This window comes from Dromaius novaehollandiae, chromosome 1, assembly GCF_036370855.1.
Source record: "Dromaius novaehollandiae isolate bDroNov1 chromosome 1, bDroNov1.hap1, whole genome shotgun sequence".
In the NCBI taxonomy this organism is placed as follows: domain Eukaryota; kingdom Metazoa; phylum Chordata; class Aves; order Casuariiformes; family Dromaiidae; genus Dromaius; species Dromaius novaehollandiae.
Genome location: NC_088098.1, coordinates 48678811 through 48702360, shown reverse-complemented (window position 1 = coordinate 48702360; position 23550 = coordinate 48678811). Strand labels below are relative to the sequence as shown.

The window sequence follows — 23550 nt, the reverse complement described above, 5'->3', positions numbered from 1 at the left end:
TTAATTCCCTCCCAATGATATTCACTACACTGCCAATGATTTAGACATACAGAACACAAACTATTAGAACTCTTCAGTCTGTGCACTGATTATCAATTGAATTATGAAGTGTAAGGTTAACGCAGTACCCTTATTTCTCCTTTGTCGTCTCCAGTGGCTAATAATTTATTATTAGGAGAGAAAGTACAGCATCGCACACAGGCTTCATGACCATTCAGCTCATGAAGAACAGATGAACTTTCAAAACTCCATATCTAAATGGGAAACATCACAGAAGAGTGAAAAAGATAACAGACACTTCAAAAACAATTAAGTTTTCATCCATTTTTTCTAAGAAGGCATTTGTACTCAAATGTATAACACTTTGTGTGTGCACATATATACAAATACACACACACACACCTGTGTGTGACTGTGCATGTGCACGTTTTACTGTAGCTTGTATGTTTTTTCCTTTTATCTGAATCACACAAGAATGCATTTGCTACAAATTACTGTATCAAGCGCAAATATTTTTTTGAGGGGAGAAAAGTTTGATGCAATTTTGATGTAATGTGATGTAACTGATTCAGTCAGAAGTTCATGAAATTGTTCACAGAAAGAGGATTCATCAATTAATTCATAGTTATTTTTAAAAACACTAATAAGACACCCCCAGAGTATTGAACAGTTCACTACTCTCTCTCTGAACAGGAATAATACCAGAAACTAGGAACAAGACTTTCACTGAAATTTTCAGAAATTTTTTTTAGCTTAGGTTTCCAAATTAAACATTAGGCTATTAATAAAATCAATACAAAGAACACAAGAAAATGTTCTGTATGGACTACTTGTGCATTAAATCTGCATTTCATTTGTACAGAAGTCACCAGGACAGTCTTGAGGTATATTCAAGATCAGTTCTGACCATCTCTAACAGCATCGGAAACATGTTCACAGATACAGAAAATTTAATATTAGAAATATACCAGGATAACTTCGGTAATCACTGGTTATCTCATAACAAAACGATATAGCACAAATTTCAGGACAAAGCATCATGTTTATCCTTGTACACAAGGTAACCAACCTTTGCAGTTTTGTCAGCAGAAGCAGACGCAAACTTACTACCATCTGGTGAAACAGCGCAAGAGAGAACAGTATCTCCATGGCAAGCAAAATCTTTTTCTGCTTTTGCAGTTATTATATTCCACACCTAAAAATATATATGGAAAAAACAGGTTACTTTTGTAACACTGTAGAAAGGTTGAACAAGTGCATCTTACATATACAAGATAAAGCTCATCTACAAGGTCCAAATACAATATATAGTTTGATAGACCTATAGGGATAGCTAAAATACAAGAATTTGAAACTTAAAAGCAATGCAAAGTGCAAATTTGAGTTTTAAAAGTTTCTACACCTTACACTTAAGGATCAGTTCAACCAAATGTGTGTCAATGTAACGTGCAGGACCTACCAAATGGTAAAAAAAGAAAGATTGATTAAAATAAATTTGTGATTTGTCAATGTGAAGCCTTTTATTTACCTTAACTGTTCCATCAAATGACCAAGAAAGAAGTTTTGAATTTTCCAGGAGTCTAAAATCCTTGACTGCTTCCTTGTGCCCTCTTAGAAATGCACATGCATTCAACTGCCAACTCCATACCTATTTAAAAAGATGGAATACTTTAAAAAAAAGAAAAAATTGTATGATGGATTTAATTTAAGAAAAATGAATTAACTGACTGATTTTAACCCATGGGGATGATAAAAAAAATTCTTAAGCAGGTTGCAGCTCATTAAAAGGTACTATATTGAACAGGCATGCTGTAGTCTTTAATAGCCAACCTATGGGACAGTTCATTTTAATTCACTAATCATTGCAAAGTGTGAAAGGTAAAACTCTTTCCCTAGAATAGGCATGGAATATGATTTCTAAAGTGAATTAAATGTTTAAATCTCATTGGTAATTTCAAAAGAAACAAACAAACAAACAAACGATCGTTTTCTAGGCACCTCAAATGTTCTGGGCTTAAAACTTCTGATTATTACAACAAATACCCTTATGTCTTCTGGTAGACTTCATACCTTCTATACTTAGTTCAGCTTTCCTTTATATTTTTAAAATATATTTTTAATGAAATGCCATTTTGATTCTTGTTTTTATCATTTCAGTTTAACTATTCACTCAAAATCCAAGTGTCTTTGTATCTACAGAAGCTATTAGACATTGAGAAGAGAGATGATTTAATAGGTTTCCAAATTAATACGTTTTCTACATCAAAGAATGAACGATAACTAGAGGTGTTCCCGTGAAAATCCTCAAGGCTTAACTGAGGCACTATCCACTAGGGGGGGCTGAGGACCTAGAAAAAAGCTACCCAGGTATCTAGATCTGAAGGAAGGATCCAAAAGCCAACAAACTGGTGGGCTGTAACTATACTACCTAATTGACCATACTGAAGGCACTCAAACTAGCTTCAAATCCACAAGTTCAATGTAAAGGCACAACAAAACACTAACATCAGAACTAGCTGCAGCATAGGTTATGTGTACATTAGCAGATAGGTAGACCAATGCAGCTGGAACACGTTTGGTGAGCAAAACAGTGCTGAGGACCACCATCCACATCTTTTGGAGATTTTGCTTCAAATTAGCTTATGTTCAGCTGTGTGGACTGAACCTTCATTAGCGGTTGGAGCACAGGCTCTCATCTAGTTAGGAATCTTGTCTGCATGCCTACAACTGCTTTGCAATGCACACCAAGGCACAGTAAGCATAAACAACATGGACATTATCTTCAAAAGTACATTCTTGATTCGAGCTAAAATGCTAATACAGACACACCAGAATGCTTCTCTGGAGCCAATCAACTCTGCTGAGGGGCAAAACTTATTAATTTGATACCACATCAGTGAAGCCATTTTCTTTCTAGTGTCTATATTCAGTACTGTATTGTGCTAGATGAACATACCAGCTGCTCAGAGGCCAGTTTTTTTTTTTTTTAAAAACCTCATTGCTTTCAGCAGTGTAAATCAGCCAGCCCAAGGACATCCTGTGTCAGATCCCAAACCCTTCTCTTACAATATCAGGAGAGCTAGTGAGCTATATTGTTTGAACACTAATGTTTCTCTTCACCCACCTCAAGGAGTTGGTGGTTTTCTATCATCCACAGCATTAAAAATAGAAATTGTATAAGATTCATTATTACCTAAGTACAAATAGAGGCTACAGTTTCTACAGTTTCTTGCTCCCATCTAGTGCTCTAACTTGCTGCTTGTTTTTGCCCATCCAGAGAAGAAGCACTGTTATTTCTCTCCCTTCACCCTATTTACAAAATGTAGTTTTTTAGATGTATTGATAGGATGCTCCTACCATCACCATAACAAATCTGGAAGAAAAAAAAAATCCCCAAATCTCCACATACCTACTGACAACAAACATTTATTTTTTCATGTAATGAAATCAGTACTGATTTTAAAATACTGATTTTATAATTTGCAATTTCTAAATTCTAACTATCAGACTATGGGTTAAAATTACTTATTCATCACATATATTTCACTTGTTATTCCACGGTGACAAACAGATGGCTTGCTAGAGCATCATTTGCAAGTTAAATCAGCAGTCCAAGCCAAATTAAAGTAGTAAGAGAACCAAAAATGCCAAGCTACACTACTGAAATGTAAAGAGGCTCCATTCAAAATGGACAGGATGAAGATGAAACAAAACAAAATGCAGCAGTCATTTATTAAGCTTACATTATCTATAGCATAAAAAACAAAATAAAATGAATACATGATCATAAGTTACAATATAATGATTTTAAATATCTCCCAAACCTGTATTACTGAATCATGAGCACTTGAAATGAGAGTCTGACAGTCAGAGGTAAATCGACAATGCTGGACAGATGTCCTGTACGCCTCCAAGGTTTTCAAAACTTTCCCATCCGACAACTGTAGTACCTAAACAATGACGAATGCAATAATTAATTTTATACACTTGAGGAAATGGAAAAGAAGAACCTGCAATTTTTTTTAAAATAACAAAAGATTGTAAATCCATGATTCTTGACCAGTGGGTTGGAAAAACAAAAACATAAGCTATTAGCTTAGCCCTTGGTAAAATGAAATGGGGAACTACATGATTAGCAGTATTGCTAAATTATTGTCATTTGGGCATCATTCACAAATGTAAAAACTTTGAAGTACTATACTAAAGAATGTCACTGTAGGAAAACATTCACATAACGTTTGTTCTTTAATAGTAGCACTGAGAAATGTACTTCCCTGCCATTTTTTAAACTAAATTTAGGATTTAATACCTTTATTGTTCCATTCTCCTGTCCAAATGCTGCAAATTTAAGATCTCCACTTAAGCAACAGCAGCAAATAAGGGATTCCTGAGCTTCTGTCTGCATAATAACGCTGTCTGTATTTCCATTAATAAGCTGAAACACAAGGATGAGGATTAGGGTAATATAATATTTTAAAATTGAAACCTAAATACAACTACAATATAGAGCTCAAAATGCTGAAAAGAACAGTGTGCCAGTTTTCCCACTATGAATGATCTAGATCAATTACTTTTGTAAGACAGCACTTTAGAGGTCAGTATAATTATCCTCTCTGTAGAATGTGCTCTGAACAGTACAAGTTTGCAGAAGAAAACATCTGAGTAACAAAAGGCTTTTTAAAGCTCATTTGAGCATAGAAAACAATCGCTCAACATACTATTTCTAAATTTCAAACAAAATTCTAAATGTCATATAGTTAGCTCCAAGCTTAAATTTACTCTGCCAAATTTTACAGCTCATGACAAATGGGGCATAAAATACTTGAAGTGCCTCTAAGCATGACTTTAAACTCATTAGCACACACAATACAACAAGTCTCAACCCAGTATCACTCTCAAATCACTCCTCCAGGGGAGAGGGGAGGAGCACAGCAGCAGCAGCAGCAAACCCTTAGAAGATAATGATTTAGCCAAAAGTTTAAATTTAAAAAGATACCAGTGTGAAGTGGTTAAAAACAAACATGCTGCACTACTCATCAAAAGGTGAGTAGTGCCCCGACCCAGAGGGCACTTTTATTTACAAACAACAAATTGCAAAAAAATCAGAGATGCAAGAAAATCAACTTTAAGAGATGTAACAGCATAGATTTCCTGTTAAGTTACAGTACAAATTTTTAACTGCAATTTGTCTTTTCAGTCAATTTCTCACTTATCGGTGAAAAATCAATTTTCTTGCTATGACAGACTTCTCTGGTGACTACACCTTTGCAGAAGTCAGAATATTGTATTTAGGGCAGACAAATATAACCACCATCTTTCTCTCAGAAAACATGCAACTAAACCTATAATAGAAACATACTAAATCATAAATAAACAAATAGATAGATAGATAGATAGATAAAAATAAATAGATTAGGTCTACTAATTTAGACAAGAGATGGACTAAACCATCACATAGTAGTCTACCAAATAGCTCCAAAAATGCTTTAGAGATTTCACAATTAGCAGAAACATTTTATTTTTCCCTCCTCTGAAGAAAGAGACGGGGGAAAAAAAAGAAAAAAAATCATGGTTCAGATCAACAGGAAGGATAAAAAGTAGCATCTATCCTATACCCATTCATTTGTGGGGAGCAGCTTAACTCCATTCACTGTGGCTTCTCCCCTCTCTTCACTGCAGCAGATACAGCTTCTCTTTTCTCACATATTCTTTGAAATGTTCACATACATTTTAATTTCAACATTGACTGCTTTCTGTGGGTTCTAATTAAAAAAATCCTTTTATTGCTAAAGCTCCACTGGAGACTCTCTAGCTACTTCCACCCCACTCCACATTCATATTCTCCACTATTCAAATACCAAAGTTCAGAGATTGTTTTACTTAAATTTGTTTTACAGGCTTTTTAGGTACAGTAAGAAGTAACTAACTTGTTGACAGAACAAATAAAAGAGGAAGGACAGAAAACAGTTAGGAAGAGATAAACAGGAAGCACATGTAAACAAACAAAAAAAAGTTTCCAGAAAGAAAGGTATCATTCTGTTAGCGGCCTAGGAAATGCTAAGAATGCCTAAGACAAGAAACACTGGCACTGGCTATGTTGATTAACCAGGATTACATAGCTTACATTAATCGCTGGCCAAACCAGGTGAAACGATGTGACCCTACACAAACAGATTATCTGCACAGTGTCTCTCAGAACAGGGCAGAAGAATCTATTCAAATGCTCTCCTGCCTACCCATTCTGCAGTAAGATTTCCCTGGATTCAAGAAAAACAAGGATTTGTTCCTAATCAGCCACTGCTTCTGGCTAAATGCTTGAAAAAGCTACCCTGTAGCCAAAAGCCTAGGAGTATGGTGCTGCCCATCTGGTGGGCTGTTTAACACACAACCAGTTTGCATAAGCTGCATTCTACAACAAATAATATGTTTCTGCTTTTAAACTGTTGCAGTCAAGTGGAAGCATAAACTGAGTGAGCTTTATTGCCTTCACTTCATAGAAAATCCCATCAATTTTGGGATCGTTTGATGTATTAGGGAAAATACAGCTTTAAAAAAAAAAAAAAAAAAAAAAGTGTGTGCATTTGCTACCATGGAATGGCAAAAAATATCTTGGCTGTTGGTGCATTTAGTAGTTTATGGAGAGGGGAGGAAGAGAGAGTAATAACAGTGCACTGTATCCACTACTAATGTTTTCTTTAGAACATAAAAGCCCCATGCTCTCCTATGGCTATGGGTAGACCCAGGCTCATACCTTTCATTCCCCCAATCTGAGATCATTCCTTTGGTTGTTACACGGTAATACTGTCTGATGCATTTGGTACACATGTGCTGTGTCGCGCTTGGTCTGTGTGCGCTGTACGTTCTGCTGGACACGTTTAAGGACACATCTCAGCACATTTACAGGGCCCACAGCCTCCCCAGTCCTCAAGAATAAACAGTTATGCCCCTCCATATCCAAGTTCAGTTCCTTCACCAGCGTGGAAACTTCCCCTCAAAATTTCATTTTTTGTTTACTAAATTAGGCCGAGTTCCTAGCTGTAGACATAAAAATGTTATCATCTATTAAGTCAGCTGTTAGAGATTCAACCGTTGAAAGTCATGAACGAGCAGTTCTTTCAGTGTTGACTCTGTTTCAGTACCTCCTCTTAACTACTGCATTTTGCAGATAACATGCAAATGCATTATTAAATTGAGAAATTTAACTTACTTGTAAATGCTGGTGATTGTAAATTGCTAAAATCATCACTTCACTGTTGCGGAATACAACATCAAGTTCACTTGCTAGCACAGCACCAGAAGACTTGCACACCTTGTTTGTCTCCCAAATCTGTTGAGAAAAACAGTATTTCGTATGTTTTAACAAAAGACCAGATATAAAACTTGCTGAATAAGAATACATAGAAAACTATCCTAAACATTCACATGTAAATATATCTAACAATGAAAGTAGTATCGCCTCTGCTAGCTTACAAAAGGATCTTCAAAAAACTTGACAAATTCCTTATTTAGATGAACTCTAAATCAAAACAGACTGTCTTGAACAGACATCGGACTTAAAATTACAGAGATATACTCTAAAAATGAGCCGGCATCTTTAAAAGTTAAATCCAAGTCTAAGAGAAGAGAGCCTCTTCCCATCCCAAAACAGACAGTACATATATGTATGTGTGTGTATCTCACAGCTTTAAAAGAAGAGAGATGTCATCTTACCCTTATCGTCTGGTCATCAGAGGATGTCATAAATAAAGATCCATCTGGGGAAAATGTCACACAGTGAACCCAGCTCATGTGGCCCCTGCAATCTGCCACTTTTGATAACGATTTAATATTCCATAACTACAACAAAAATATGAAAGAATCCAAATGGATTTAGATTGCACTTACAGAGAAAAGAGTGTAAAACACAGACGAATACTTAGTTATTATTTCCTCAAGTGTTTTCTTACTTATTACACGTACAATTTCAGGGTGACAAGTCACCTTTTATAGTTCCTGCTTATTACATTTTGTTAGTCAGGTAAAAGAAATTCAGCTGCCTCTTTAGCTGCTATAACTTCTAAAAGAGGAGGGTGGGAATGGGAAAGACAGAAAACAAAAAACCCTCCACAAAATCGTGGTATAAAAACTGACTAAGCAGGTTTCAGAAAATAAGATACTTCCACAGACTTTAGGACTAACATGGCTAGACTAAGGTATTCCAGTTGTTTTTTTCCTGCTTTGGTGAATTGATACATCCTGTAGTGGCATATAGAATGAGAGGTGTTTTGTTTGCTTGGTTTTGAACTAAGAAATAGGAAGGCCTCTATTCTGAGGATGATAGTAGTAACTTTAAATAAACATAGTAGCCTAGTCTTTTTATGTAAACCTGAATTCTGTCATCCAAAATGAATGTATAACTTGCATATGTCATTTCCCAATTCATATTGTGTATTTTAGAAGTGAATAAAGCTGAAAAAGAATGAAGCACATTGAAAGCCTGTTAAAACAACTACATTAATTTTTACATCAGCAAAAAGCATCTCCTAAATAAACATAGTTTATATTACAATTAGTCTTGCCTGGTAAAGCAAGTCCTGCTTGCCTTATCAAAGGCAATCACTTACCTCAACAGAACAGTGAGATAAAGCAACTGCTACTAATTCATCACCAGGACAGAAGTCACAGTATTGGATTGTACTGTGATGACTTACAGTGACTTGCTTTAATAAATTGCTTGTTTTAACATCAAAGAGCTGTGAACACATAATTATAATAGTTAGCACACAGTCTGAAGGGCTTCACTACAGACAAATAGTTTAAATCCCCACTAGCATACACTTAATTTAGGAGGTATTTCTCCCAGTTAACAGGTTTGTTGCCCACATATTTCTACTTAAAGCACACTTATAATCATGCAACTGAAACTTCTTAACAGCCTAGAATATTATCTTCATTCATAATTTCTACCTGGATAATAATACACTATCTCTAGAAAATTATTAATGTGAGGTACTTACCAGAAGCTTATTTTTGGCTACTACCAAAACTGTGGCACTATTTCCTGACCAAGAGCAACACTTTACTAGGATCTCCACATCATCTGGTTGCTCATCTGCAGTTTTGAAGAAGTCTTTTATCTCAATAGTTTTCAGTTCATTTGCTGAGTGCACTTCCCAAAGCTTCAAGAAAAAATAAAAGCAGTATATGAAACCCCTTTTTACTGGTGTGGATATGCAACACAACAGGGGAGAGTTATCTCCCAATCACTTCTAGGGAAGAAGGATGGGGAAAAAAAATACAGGCAAGAAAACCTCTGCTACTTTCCTGCTACCTGGGTCAAGAAATGACATTAAATATTCACAAGCTTAGATGGCTTAGACAAAAAACTAGGAGTACTCTATGGTGGAACCCTCTCCCTGGGTCTCCCTAATACAATTCCAGCTACCATTTTGTCTCACCTTCTACTTTAAAGTGAAATAAACAGTAAAAAACAAGTTATCTGCTCTGCCACTCTACTAAGTCCACTCATCATAAGAAATCTGGCATATGTTTAGCTTTGTACCCTAATCTCATTGAGACATCTGCAAAAAGATCTACTGGTTATTTCCACTCCCTTCATCTCACCGTTCTTTCTGAATGACAACAGCTACAGCAACTTTTCTTTCCTGATTTAGCTACTCTATAGAAAGCTAACAGTGTTATGAGAACTGTTATTTTGAAATAGCACAGTTCAATTGCAAACAAAGACAATTACAGCAGCTTTTTAAATGAAAATAATATTTACACTTTGAGCAAAAAGCTAGCATGACCCCCCCAATTCTCTTCTAGTCTGTACATTAAAATAGAACTTACAGAAAAAAGTGTACTTATTGATGATTCACTTTCAGAGATCTCAGTTAATCTAAAAATCTGTTATGCACGTATGACTTTTACAAGTTTAAAAGCCTCCCTCCATTCTCTTAACAAAGTACATAAAGAAAAAAAGAGAGATGGTGAAAAGTAAAAGATTGGAAATGAGGTTATCTAGGATTTTTCTTTTACAACTGTAGACAACTTTCTGGTATTGGACAGGCCATTTCAAAGTCTCTTGCTATAAATGGGAACAATGCTTAACTGTTCTACTGTGATATTTCAAGGTTTAATTCATTAAGGCTGATAAAACAGATAGAAAGTTTTCTTATACATATTTCACATTTTATATAAGCTGATAAAAAAATCTTCAAAACAAGAAGCTTATTTAAAGATACACTGCATACCTTTACCGTTCCATCTGTTGAGCAGCTAGCAACATATTCATCATTTGGTGAAAATTTACAATGATTGACAGAATTTACATGACCAAACATCGTATTTCTACAATATTTTCTATTCAAATCCCAAAGCTGCATGTAAAATAAACATATAAAAATCATTATATTCACGAATTATTCAAAAAACAGACTTTTCACACTCTTCTCAAAATCATGCACTGGCATCCAAAACCTAAGAAGTTTTTCTTAATTTTACCCACATGCTCACAGACTTCATGCTATGCCTCCGGCTCCCCCACAATTTACTTCCATCTGCTAACTTTCATGAAAACTATGAACACCACAACTATCCTAAAGCTAGTTAAAATTTCTGTGCATCTTCCTTAGTGAAGACAAGGCCCTTGAGCAGCACAAAGTTACTCAGTTTCCTCAAACTGAGGAAGAAGCCTCTTGCCCCTTTCCCTTTCATTTTTGAAACAGAGAATTACGTAGCTTACACATAATACTTAAATTGAAATCTGTGAAGTTAGTGTTAGACCCTTGCCGCAGTTACTAATAAAGTGAATAGAGCATCCCTTGCGATCCCTCCCACCCCCGCCTTTCTAGCCCTATCCCCCACACTCCCCCACTCCCCTTCTCAGTTTTCAAATTTCTTTGCTTTCTCCAACATAAAAATAATTAACAGCTTTGACTGCTTAGCTGAGAACTCAAAGAAAGAACAGCTCCTTGTACTTTTTTTGGTGCATACTTCAGTGCTTATTACTCATTAAAATATCAAACACTATCTAAAATCTTAACCACATTTACAGTATAAAAGTGCTCATTTTGAACACCTCCCTTCTAAATCTACCTATTCTAAAGTGTCAGTCTCAAACAGCAAATGTATCTCCTGGGATCTGCAGGAGTCAGCACAAACTAAGTCTCCTCTTTCCCTCCTGACATCAGCTCCTATTATAACTCCAGTTCACACAAACAGAGACACTTGCCAGAATTCTTCAGATGAGATTTCACACTAACACTGAGCCAGCTTCATAGCCTGGAAGAGACAGTCCTTCCCTACCAACAATCCTAATCCTCACTGTTGTATACCCAACAGTTCTCTTGCGCTGGAACTAGGCAATGAGCCAGTACAGGGAACTAAACAAGGAGGAAACTAATCCCACCAAAAGGATTTTTTTGCCACATTAGCTCCTTGAACTGTATCACTGCAGAGTAAGACCAGGAAATGCACTGCAACAAAGGCAGGAATGTACAGCCAGGGCAGTAGGACCACCATTTGCAGTGCCAGTTAACTAGTCATTTGCTTAGTTGTCCTGTGAGACTGCACGGTCTAAGTCTTATTTGATTATTCGTTTCCCCCTTCCCTCAGATGCAGACTTCAGCTGGCTGTTTTTTGCTCCTTCAAAGTAAATATACCTTCTCCCAATCTGAACAGTGCCAGATGTTAACCTGGTACATCTCTTGCCTTGATTACTGTTTTTTGTTGCTTTCACCTTCTTTTCTTTGTTATTCCCAAACAACTTAATCAAAAAACATAGCTGCCTGTCACTTCTACAATGTAAGGCTTTTCTTTTTTTAAGCTTTCATCATCCAGTTGTTTACATTATGAATGTTTTCAATCCTAAATTTCTGCCTTCATTTTTCTTACACTGCTTTTAATCAGATATTCCATTTCCATATTCTGTTATTCCCATCCCACCCTCTATAAGTCTTGCCAAAGCCCTTTATGCCCTAGCAATAGAGGATTGGCCCATTCTCTTTTGCTACGTATAACCACTCCTTCCATTCTGCCTTGCTGAAATCCGATTATAGAGTTGTATTCAATACTCTTAATCTGTTGCCATCTCTCTTCTAATAGGCTGACTGAAAAAGCTTATTTTACAATGTTAAAAGTACATTTTTATATCAATAGTTATCCTGTTATGATAAGCACTATGAGAATAATCGCATCCTTTTCCACTTACTTTGATGAAAGTGTCATTTGAGCAGGTGGCTAAAAGATACTGACCACTTCTGTTATTAAATTGGCAGCAATTGACCTGTTCTGAGTGCTCTTCATATACATGCATACATTGACCTGTTCTTGAATTCCAGATCTAAACAGAATTGAAGGATGAAAAACATTTTAAAATATTTTAATGTACTTTATTAAAAAAAATCATTCAGCTATACTGGAATAAAGCCAAAACCCTAATATGCTCTTAAACACACCTCAAAAAATTTTTGGAAGAGAAAAGAAAAATATGTACATTTAGCTTTACATTTAGAAATGAAAGGCTGTGACTTCAAGGTATCACAATTAGCTGAGATAGAGAAATATACACTTTTCAAAACACAAACAACTGGAACATGATATTTATAGCGACAGTTTTGTATAACAACCCAGTAAAAATAACTTATCCTTGTCAAGACTCAATTTTAGGCTATTGTTCATTTTACAAACCTTCACAGCAGAGTGTTTGAACAAAGGGGGATGGGGCAGAGCAAGGCTCTTAGTTCAGATAACAATTTGAGAAAGACTAGAATTTCATTAAGATATTGCTGTAATACTGAGGAATTACAAATTACCAAAGAAAACCCAACATGAAAAAAAATAACCAACAAGAGAAATTCACATCCCATGTTACAAACAGGACTGGACTCATACAGGTCCTATGTTACATTGAACATTTTTTCTTTGTGTTAACATCATACCTAGAGAATTACTACTTATAGTACATGTATTATCATATGTTTCTTTTTAAGTAGTGAATTATCCACATAGGTTTTAGCACAGTTAAGAAAAAAAGAAGAAGAAGAAAAAAAAGAAAAAAAAGCTTTGGCCTAAAGAACTGGCTCTGCCTAATTGGTTAAAATTCAAATCATAATTATTACTTTGGAAAAAAATTGTATGCACTCCATTTACTTACCTTCACTTTTTTATCAGCTGAACAAGTTGCTACAAAGATACCATCAACAGAGAAAGCACAACAAAGTATTTCATCATCATGAGCGCTTATCTCCAGAAGTCTCTCTCCACTTTCTGCTTTAAACACCTACAGAAATAACACAATGAATAGTGAAATATAACTCACATACAATTCTAAAACATGCTACACAAAAATAACATTCTTTTTCTCTCAAACAGCTCTCTTACATAAGCTCTTCTACATAAATTTGGTTTTACTCTGTAAGCATTTATAATTTCATAGAAAGTAACCTCAAAATTAAAAAACATCTTAAATTTGAGCTTCAGTTTTGTAAAGGTAACAGAAATTATCAGGGCAATGAATTGGTGAAAATAGATTTTGCTAACAGACACTGTGTTGTGCAGTTATTCTTAAAAGACACTGACAAAGGACATGAATTGAGGCTTAAGGAATGAGGGTAGAAAAAGCCATTTTGTTGTCAAAAGGGTTCAATAAAACATACACTGCACCCAGAAACTCTTTTTAAAAAACAAAGCTATTATTAAAACTACCAATTCCGGGTTTATATAAAATATTTTTCAGCTCAAAATAAGAATTTTAGCAGCACATGTTGATTTGGGAACAAACGGGAAAAGAGAAGTAATTAAAAGGCATACTCAGACAAGATGATACAGTCCTGAACTAGTTGTAGGGAGAAGGGCAGTTGGGGGAAAAAAAAGTTACACTAATCAGTTTGCCAAACATTCTGAGATTTAATTTTACAACAGTGAAGAACTCAGGTCTCCCATTCCTTCTCAAGGTTACATATTCTTAAATTATTCAAATCAATCACAAGCTGTTCCTTACAGCAGCATTCAGGATACTAAAATGGTGAAGTCTCTATTTTTTTCTTTTTTGTTTCACTGAACAGGAATATCAGTGACAATGAAATGGTTGTCAATTGTTCAAATAACATAAACACTGAAGTAACAGGAAATCGACATTTACAGTAGATTCTGCAGGATGGCTGTTCTTCATCTAGCAATCATGATTTCTGACTTCACAGAAACAGCAGGAATAGCCATAGGAATTGAAAAAAACCCTAGTTTTATATCCATGCCACTATTATGAAAAACATGATTAAGTTCAAAGTTAAACAATGAAAAAATGATTACTGTTAATTTTCCCTTTACTTCTTCAATAAATGTTTAGTTTAAACGCAATCACAATCCACAAATTCTTTTTTGAAGAAGGTAAAAAACAAAGGGAAAAATTTTTGTTGGTAGAAAACAAAGGGAAAAATCAGCAACCTGCAGTCTTAATAAGGCCATCAAGTACAGAAGCCCCGCACAGTAACTTTAGCACAGCATAAAACTAGCACATCCACCAGGTATCTCCTGAACTGGATGCTATGATCATAACACTGTAGAAGCCAGCAAATAAGTAAATAAATAAATGGAAAGCACAATAACAACACATTAAATAGCCAAATGAACAGCAACTAAATACAACTAGTACTTTAATATTAGTATTCAACTTGTCAAGCATCCAAAACAACACCAAAGGCTTGCAGAAAAGTTGCTTTTTACCCTTACCTTTGGCTGTCTGGAATAGGGATACTTGACCAGGTTACTGGCTGGCTGATTGCTAGTTTCCTTGAGAGCTGGCTGGCTCCCCTCCAGGCAGACTGCTGGCAAATTGGCATTAGTCACTTTTCTCTCTGTCTCCCCTTATCCACTTTCTCAGCATTTTGTGCCTATTTCCAGCCTAACATGTCCTCAACTTCAGGGACCCATTTTTCTCCCCAGACTCTTTTTTTTTTGCATAAGACATCTGACCACCTAAGCAGCGTACATCCCATGGAAACTGTAAAGCTATAACTAAAAGATCTTAAAGTTTCTCAGTTCTGCAGAAAATCTGTGAGCTGCAGTATCATTTTTGCAAACAAATACGAAATACGTTGGGGTGTGCCACTTCGGCAATGAGCTGCTCCATATCATTAAAAAGGATTTCAACTGCATTACACCAGTTAGGATATAAACCATGAAATCATGCAGGTTCAGCGTTTGAACAAGAAGTTTATGCTTGCTATTTTAAACATGCAACACAACGCTTATATAATAATAAAACCATTGTTTTTGTTCAGAAGAAGAAAGGGTAAAGGACTGTTAATAATCACTATCAAAACAGAACATGGCCTTTCATTTCACTGATAGATATTTTACCTGTAGCGTTTTGTCAGCTCCACACGATGCTATTCTTTGTCTATCCTGAGAAAAGCATGCATGGTAAACTGCATCTCTATGCGGACGAACAACCAGACGGGAGAGGTTTTTCATGGATTTTTTATTCCTACAGGATAAAATAGTCAATAAGTGAGATTTCACAAGGTTTATTTTTATTCAAAATCCTCTTAAAAAAACCACTTGTTCACACATCTTGAGGAGCAGGCTTTAAAAAACAAATAGAAAACTTAACTCTCTGCCCTCATGTAGAAACAATAAAGGAAAAAAAATCCTATATTCGCTCTTATATTTGCCCTCCAATAGTTAAAGCTTAGACACCAAGAAATACAAGCGCATGAGAAATTAACAGCTACTTTATAAGCAGAGGTGTTGCACCCCTTCTATGACATGAGCTTCCTAACAACTCTTTTAGGACCTGCTATGTGTTATTTCCAAATATAAATTTCTTCCCAAGACTTCTTGTTCTCCTGCAGGTTCCTTTTCAAATTTATTCAAAAACATCTGTACATTTGTGTAGACCTGATTAAATTTACTTGATTTTATAGCAATGATTCAATTCTCATCACTAGATATTTAAACAAAAGCTATGATTATCATTGCACTTCAATCAGAGATTAAGTACAGAATCTAATACCCTTTGGGTGAATCTAGCTGCACTTTAACAAAGAATTTGTAATTACTGTAATAGCAACTGTAATCATCCTGTTTAGTCAGACGTTATCACAGAAAGCTGTCAATGTAATAAGATCAATTTTGGTGATGAATGTATTGTTGTAAGATACATTTTTTTCTAGAGGCAAAATGAATCCAAGTACTTCATGTTTTCATCATCACCACTTTCAGTTTTCAGGCTTAGCATTTAAATAATGGGTAAAACACCTTGAATAAAGTAGGTAAGCTTTAAAACCAAAGCAATTTTTCACTGCAAAATACTGACTGGTCAAAACCAAAAAATAAATTTTGGTATATTTTAATAAGGCTAAAATTATTGGTCAAGAGAGCAGGTTATTCACCCACCTATCCTATAAACCCATTTTTGGGACATTAACCTAGAAGAGGAGACAAAAACATCCAAGTTTCTGTTGATTTCAGCCACACACTTGGGCATAAAGTCACCCGAGGTTAAAGTCCTAAACCACCTGGACATTGACTCTTCTGAAGCGTGCATCTTCCAAGCTTTTCCGTTAGAATTAGCTATACAAAATGAAATAAAGAAACACTCAAAGATAAGACTTGAGTTTAAGTCTTCTACCTTCCCGATTATTACCCTGATTACCTGATAGCCAGTTTACTTTGTAACCAACAAATACTGCAGATATCAGAACAGAAATATTAACAAGGAAAACCTAAGAGACATAGTTACATAACCAGATGACTACCGGGCTACAAGGTATCCTGGGAAAATATTTACATATATATTGTTCTTCCTCACACAACTTCAATAGATATGAGAACAGAGGTTTCATAAGCCAAAAATTGCAAGAGCAGGCAGAGACCACAAAGCTTTTTTAGTGTTTCACATCTCCCTACTTTCAAAAGCTTCATCAGTTAACACAAATATTTAAGTGTTAAGCTTTACTAGAAAAACTAAAAACATACTATACCATACTATACCATACTATATTTACATTACTTTTTTTAAACAAAAATGTATCTATAGAATTTTCAATTCAAAGTTTATTATCATCTTTCTATGGGTATTTAAAATGGCATTCACTGAGTACCGAAGTAAATATATTCTTTTATTTATTTCAGTGTAATTATTACTCATCTGTGGCCTCACATATTTGAAGTTTACCTTCTGCAACAAGTTCTTCAAAATTATTTTCTTTCTTTTCCCAACGAAAAACACAGCACTTCTTAAAGAGGTCCTTATATTAGCTGCACATGGTATTTAATTGCAAACTAAATGTCCTTCCTAGATCAAGGGATCAGCGTATTAACAGATGGATTGCATTACTTACATCCATTCCAAATAAAATACGTCTGCTTTTTGTTGAGCAAGTAGCTTGGCTTGTTGATACACCTCTGATGTGTCCGGTTGACAAAGACCCAGCTGTATTATGTCAGGAAATGGTTGCCGTCCAAGAAGGTGCCCATTTAAAGACAGAAATTCCTGGAAGTTCTCACGTACTATACTATCCTGTGTACAGAGCAGATCATTTTTCACAGTATAAAAAGTGGATTTATATCCTGGTGCCTTTTCTTTTTTAATCTTCTGTAGAACTAATATCCTTAGAGAAACACAATTTCTATTCTATTAGCAAGTATATATGATAGACTGGAATATTTCTTTATCCTATTCAGGAAAGCATATTATTCTTACTTTTTCAAATAAATTGTATTGGTAACAGTGCTTTACTCAATGAGCAGTCAATGTGAAATAATAGAAAGGCTATTTTAAGGGGCCAATAAAATTCTACACCAGTCCAGAAAGGGAATACTGTATGGAACCACCTTAATTATTGATGTTATTCTTAGTTATTGAGTTTCATGGTTAATTACTTGGGAACACATTGAAGTTATAATTGAAACTAAGACTGAAAATGATTTTTTTTTAATTTTCTTAATTCTTCCTCCTCAAGTTAGTCTCACTTAATACTACTTTAGCTTTCTACACATCTATATTTTCTCTCTCTCTCTCTCTTCCTTAAAAACAACTGACAACAAAAATGCAATTAAAGATGGTAAAATATACATGAAACAGACTAATCATTTACCTTTTAGTATCATACCTTTTGATCCAGGACTGAACTATATTCTACATATTCGTGAATCAGATGGGCAGGGCCTACCAATTCTGTTTTAGTTTTAATCCAGTCCAGAGAAAACATAAGATCACAGAGTTCCTGCAAAAAATACAAAATTCAGTTCAAAGTATGAGTTCCACGACAGAATCCACCTAAGGAGAAAAAGAAAAGCACAGGACATATATTAGATATTTAATATGCTTCAGTTCAATTGTCTCCATTTAAAAACTTAGGCAATTTCAAAACCTTGTTTCCTGCATCTTACATGATCTTGTATGAAACTTCTGCATAGAGAAGGCTAAGTTTACTAACTTGACATAAAGGACTGCTACTTGGTACAGCTATTTGGAGAAGGGACAGGAAAAGGATGCAACTCTTGAATTCTGTAGCACACAACACTCGATTTAAGATACAGCTCTGAAAAAGCTTCTTTTAGTCCAGTCTAGCAAAGGTCACTCTGCTAATAGTCCTGTTGTTCCTCCTAACAGATACTGAACTAAAGTGAAAGCAGAAAACCTGTTTTAGCTGCATTTAACTTAAAAATGAGAAAGCTGCTTAAAGGAAATTAGAAGCAGCAAACAGAAGTATTAAAAAAGCATACTTGTTAGGATGAGAAAAACTGCTTAGATACGACACTTCACAGATTCAAACTGTATCACCAATTAAAAAACAGGAAATACAGCAAGTACCAAAAAATTGCCATGGTTAAACAAAGACAAAGAATACTTCTCATCTTTTAATAGTCTTCCAAAAAAAAGGAAAGTCATGTCTAAATAATGAAAAAATAAATGAGTACAAACTCCAGGAAGCTAAGCGTACAGACATAATGAGACAGGCCAAAAAAACTCTGAGACACCAGTTCTACTAGAATTAGAAATGCTAATAATAAAAACATGTTTTTCCAACACATTGGAATTAGAGTTTGAGATAATCAATAAAATAAGTTTGATCAAAAAAACCCAAACAAACCAGATTTGTAAGTTGTTGCCAGGACCAAATTCCAGTGAAACTACTGACGCAGTGCATGACTTGTATCTTATACTAGCTCAGTACCTAAAGAACAGTAGGTGGCAGAACTGATAGCAATTTTTTTTTAAAGACTCCAATGTGATACTGAGAACAACAGATTTGCCCATTAGATGGCTCTTGAAAGCTGTTATACAGAGAATGAACTTTTACATGCAAATGAATATGACATAATGGGAAAAAAATCCATTAAAAAGTAAATGTTCACCAATATATTAGAATTCTCTGAAGAAATCAAAAGATTATCTTTATTACCATACGATATAAGCTTTCAGAAGACTTCTCGACAAAACTTCAGAAGGAAAAGAAATACAAGCTATTATGATACGAAATGAAAGATCTTCTCATGAACTGACCAAAAAGGTAAGAGACAAAGGGTAGAAATAAAATTGTTTTTCATAATACACAGTGATCATCAGTGGGGTCCCTAAGGAATTGTATGTTGAATGCCTGTGTATCTGTATGAAAGCCTGGGAGAAGAGCAGGCAAGTGGGCAAAAGTGACTTAGGCTGGGCTGGGGGGAGGGTAAGAGAAAGGAAACCGAAGACAATGGTCAGGACTCACCTTCTGCATGTTGGCGCCTGCCATATGATATGCTAGGAAGTTATACCAGTACATGCAATCCTCTTGAGATGGAATAGGCATATTAAGTTTGTAATATTTTTTGTACTGATTTACTATGTTTTTATGTAGCTCCTGCAACATGAATCAAAACACACTTTCAATTAATAATATAACAAGGTATCGACTGTTTTTAGTACTATGGGACTTCTTTTTATTATTATTATTTCTCAGTTGTAAAATGTCAACAAATGAAATGAGCAGTAACTTAGGCATATAATCTTAAAGCTTTTCTTAAGATTTTCTCCAGAAACATTCTCCAGATACTAAAGACAGAAAAGCAGGCTGTTAACATGCCTTCTTAGGTCGAGAACAGCTGTCAAATGACTCTTGTACTGGCTACTCACACTTCATTTAAAAAGCCCCTTACATATATAGATATAAGAAGATCTAAAAACTTGCCTGTCCTTCATATCTTATCTTTCTACCCTCTCCTCCAAAAAAGATAATTTATTGGGCGCAACTTCCTGCAAGCATTGCCCTAAACTGGGAGGGAAGGGGAAGAAGTAAAAAGCACTTCTCAGTACTAAATAATAAATTTCCTCTTCTGGTTTGTTCTTGATGTCTTTTGGAATCATCAATAGAACATTCCACCTTCTACTGGAAATATCTTTGACAGAGAAACAATGGATAGAGAGTCTTCTCTCAGATTAGTTTCTTAACTGCAAGTGGAACCATCATGAAAACACTCCACACTCTCAAACTGAAAATAAACATCTTCAATTATTCCATATTAAGTTTAATTACATTCTGGACCTATATTATGAAATTGCTCTGGATTATGATTTAACAGAAGTACGTTTTCTGAAAGATGTCCAGCTTTAGAGAGTAAAGTTAAAAATAAGTAGATTAACCAATACTCTACCTGAAGCTGGCTGCGATTCTTTTCTGTAAGAAAGTCTAGTTGAAGATCATGTAGGTAATAATGAAATGACTTCCCATTACGATCACAGAACAACAGCGATTTGTTAACAAATTCCTGTAAGATATCTTCAACTTCTTCAGTTTCCATATCCCAAAGAATACACAGAACCTAAAAAACATTCGATAAGATAGAGCAGATAAGCAGAACTAAGGGGTAATATGACTTGTAAGAATATCATGAAAGGCTACTCATTAACTGACAACAAAACACATACTAACATAAATATTTTACAAATGGTAATAAATTTGATAGATTTACAACTCCTCTATATCAAACTACACAACAGACTGGTTACCAAGGAAGGTAGGCTTGTAATATATAAGTACACCAAAGTCTGGCATTTCCCAGCAGTAAATACTAACACCTAAAGCAAAGATTTATTTGGAACTCTGAGAAATAGGGACAGGAATTCTGATGGCACAAAGCGGAAAGGCTAGATGACAAGATGTCAGGGAACTCAGCAGGCATGGAAACGAAGGGTAGCAATGATAATGATAGATTCTTTGAGATTAAACAGGAGAACAAAAGAACTTGTTTTAGAGTGAGCAAAAGCAAGCCTGATCACAACAGTGACAAAAAAACAGAGTTAAAGCTGCAGTAGCAGATATTTTTGAACACTGCATACCTTGCTCTTGAGGTCTACAAGTTCATTTTTATCAGATTTTGAGAAAATCTATCCTAAAGCAGTAACTGATTAGTAATTCTGCTATACATAATCGAAAGCTTTTAGAGGGAAATAACTGTACCTTACCCAGCTTCATCACACAGCCATGTAAAAAACAAATTAAGGAAAACAGCATTATTAAATGCTACAACCATAAGCTGCAGTGCCAACAGTACAGGCTATTTTTGAATCAGATGATCACCCAGGGAAAGCAATAATGATCTAGCTGTAGCAAGAGAGAACCTCAGACAGAAGTGGAAAAAGGAAACATAAGAACAGAAGTGTTAAAGCTGCTCCCTCATTTTAGCCACTACAGAGTCCTGAAGTAATCACCAGAGACACCAGAAAGGTGCTGGCAAGAAAATTCTTCTTGACCTAACTAGCAAAAGCTTTTCCTCAAAGCATCGAGGAAGCACAATTACTTTAGCAGAATGTTTCACAGTCCTATACATTTTAAAGCTATTTTTAGTTCACTGCAATTTTCAACCAACATTCTAAGCAGATTAAGGTTGTCAAAATCAAGGCAGATGTAAATAAAACCTGGGACTACGATTGCAGACTATACACTTCTATGAAAAAGGGCAAAAATGTAAAATAGCCTTTGACTGAATTTCCTCCTCAATTACACTTTCTATCCTCCCAAAGAAACACTTCAGAAGAAAGCTGAATTCTACAGCCGAGTTACTATTAGATGGGAGACTTTAAAATTTCCAAAATGTTTAGTAAATGCCCACTATATGAGATAGATTGGCAAAAAAAACAAAACAAAACAAGAACTGCAGAGCTCTGCAATACTGAAATCATGGTCTGTCACTTACAAATTATACATTATATCTTCATTTATCTACACATGCTGATTTATGGTGATCACACCTCTTTCTAAAGGGAGTCATATTTTACATAGCAGTTTTTTAGCCTTCAGAGAGCTCAGTTACAGTCTAATTAAAGAGCTATATTTGAGATGCACATTAAAGTAACATTATGAACACATTTATTCAGTTACAACTTCTTAGTCTCAGTGGTGACACTGACAATAAAAGTCATGATACAGTAATGGATCCACTCTACCGATTACCTGTAAGTTAATCATTAAAGATAAACAATTCCAAATTTTATGACTTCTTTAAAGTTATTGTTTGTATCTCATTAACAACTATGAGATTTCTGCACGGCTATTATTACCTTAGTAGGTACTTTAACATCTTTTGGGAGGATAGAAAGGTCCTTATAATAGTCTTTAAAATTTTCATTCAGTTGTTCAACACTTATGGACATTGCTTCATCAAGAGCTTCATAATCATATGAAGAAGATTTTCTTATTCTTTTAAATTGCTTATTCTGCAGCTGTTTGAGGTAGTATTCCCAACGACCAGGGAAGTCTCGTAATAACGCACCTATCAAGGATATCACAAGAGGAGAACCTGAAGGAAGAGATTAAATTAATCTTAAAGGTTTTCAAGGAATAAAGTCCAACAATGTAAGTAAATCAGGCTGAATAAACAAGGTCATTTTGCTGATTCACTGATGAAATTCTTGAGGTGCTAGAGAACAGGCAGGCAAAATATGCCATCCACATAGGTATCTGCAAACCTTCCAAATTATTCTTATAAATGTATATATAAAAAAAAGATAGGTTGAAGAAAACTAATCAGAAATCAACATGAGAGATTTATTTTGTTTATGCAAAGAAAAAAGAGAATCCAAACACTTGTGTTACATTTAACCAGTACAGTATTACAGAATATTCCCTCCTCTTTCAGTAAGCTGAAACCTAAAAGAAAAATAAAAAACATTTGAGTAGTAAGTGGTACAATAAAAAGGAGCAAGTATCATACCTTTGCATTCCCTTACAATGGAATCAGCTTGTTCTGGCAGTTCTGTTATCTTCTTATTTACAAAAAGGGATAAGACCTCCAGTCCTTTCTCGTGTGCTAGTCCACTTTCCACATGAACCTCATATTTATTGCCTAGACATAAAAACATGTAAAGAAATGAAAAAAATTTCAAAGAACTCCTATGGAAATGGAGAATATTTTCTGAGCAAAATCTGGAGCAAAGGACCTGGTTCATGATTTTCGGCATAATATTTTATATGCTTAGTACTAATAATAGTATAGATTCTACCCAATACAATCTTGTAATTACAGCTGCATTATGGACACGTAGCTGTGAACACTTCACACTGTAAAGATAATCAGTCT

At 35.0% G+C, this 23550-nt stretch overlaps 1 protein-coding gene across 8 annotated transcripts in view; it reads right to left on the bottom strand.

The window, feature by feature from the left end:
• Window positions 1–23550, bottom strand: part of APAF1 (apoptotic peptidase activating factor 1) — a 34795-nt gene that overhangs the window by 5525 nt on the left and 5720 nt on the right. For 6 of the 8 annotated variants that reach the window (XM_026123179.2, XM_064510536.1, XM_064510543.1 and 3 more), the window contains exons 7-25: window positions 23185–23316; window positions 22532–22770; window positions 20626–20793; window positions 19704–19835; window positions 18099–18212; window positions 17328–17506; window positions 15343–15469; window positions 13139–13264; window positions 12194–12325; window positions 10236–10361; window positions 8997–9158; window positions 8604–8732; window positions 7711–7836; window positions 7208–7327; window positions 4310–4435; window positions 3825–3950; window positions 1529–1648; window positions 1070–1195; window positions 129–254 (exon numbers count right to left, since the gene is read on the bottom strand). In XM_026123179.2, coding sequence (XP_025978964.1) covers window positions 129–254; window positions 1070–1195; window positions 1529–1648; window positions 3825–3950; window positions 4310–4435; window positions 7208–7327; window positions 7711–7836; window positions 8604–8732; window positions 8997–9158; window positions 10236–10361; window positions 12194–12325; window positions 13139–13264; window positions 15343–15469; window positions 17328–17506; window positions 18099–18212; window positions 19704–19835; window positions 20626–20793; window positions 22532–22770; window positions 23185–23316 — 2636 coding nt within the window. The remainder of the gene's footprint in view (window positions 1–128; window positions 255–1069; window positions 1196–1528; window positions 1649–3824; window positions 3951–4309; window positions 4436–7207; window positions 7328–7710; window positions 7837–8603; window positions 8733–8996; window positions 9159–10235; window positions 10362–12193; window positions 12326–13138; window positions 13265–15342; window positions 15470–17327; window positions 17507–18098; window positions 18213–19703; window positions 19836–20625; window positions 20794–22531; window positions 22771–23184; window positions 23317–23550) is intronic. The other 2 variants (XM_026123181.2, XM_026123182.2) reach the window with 2 other exon arrangements.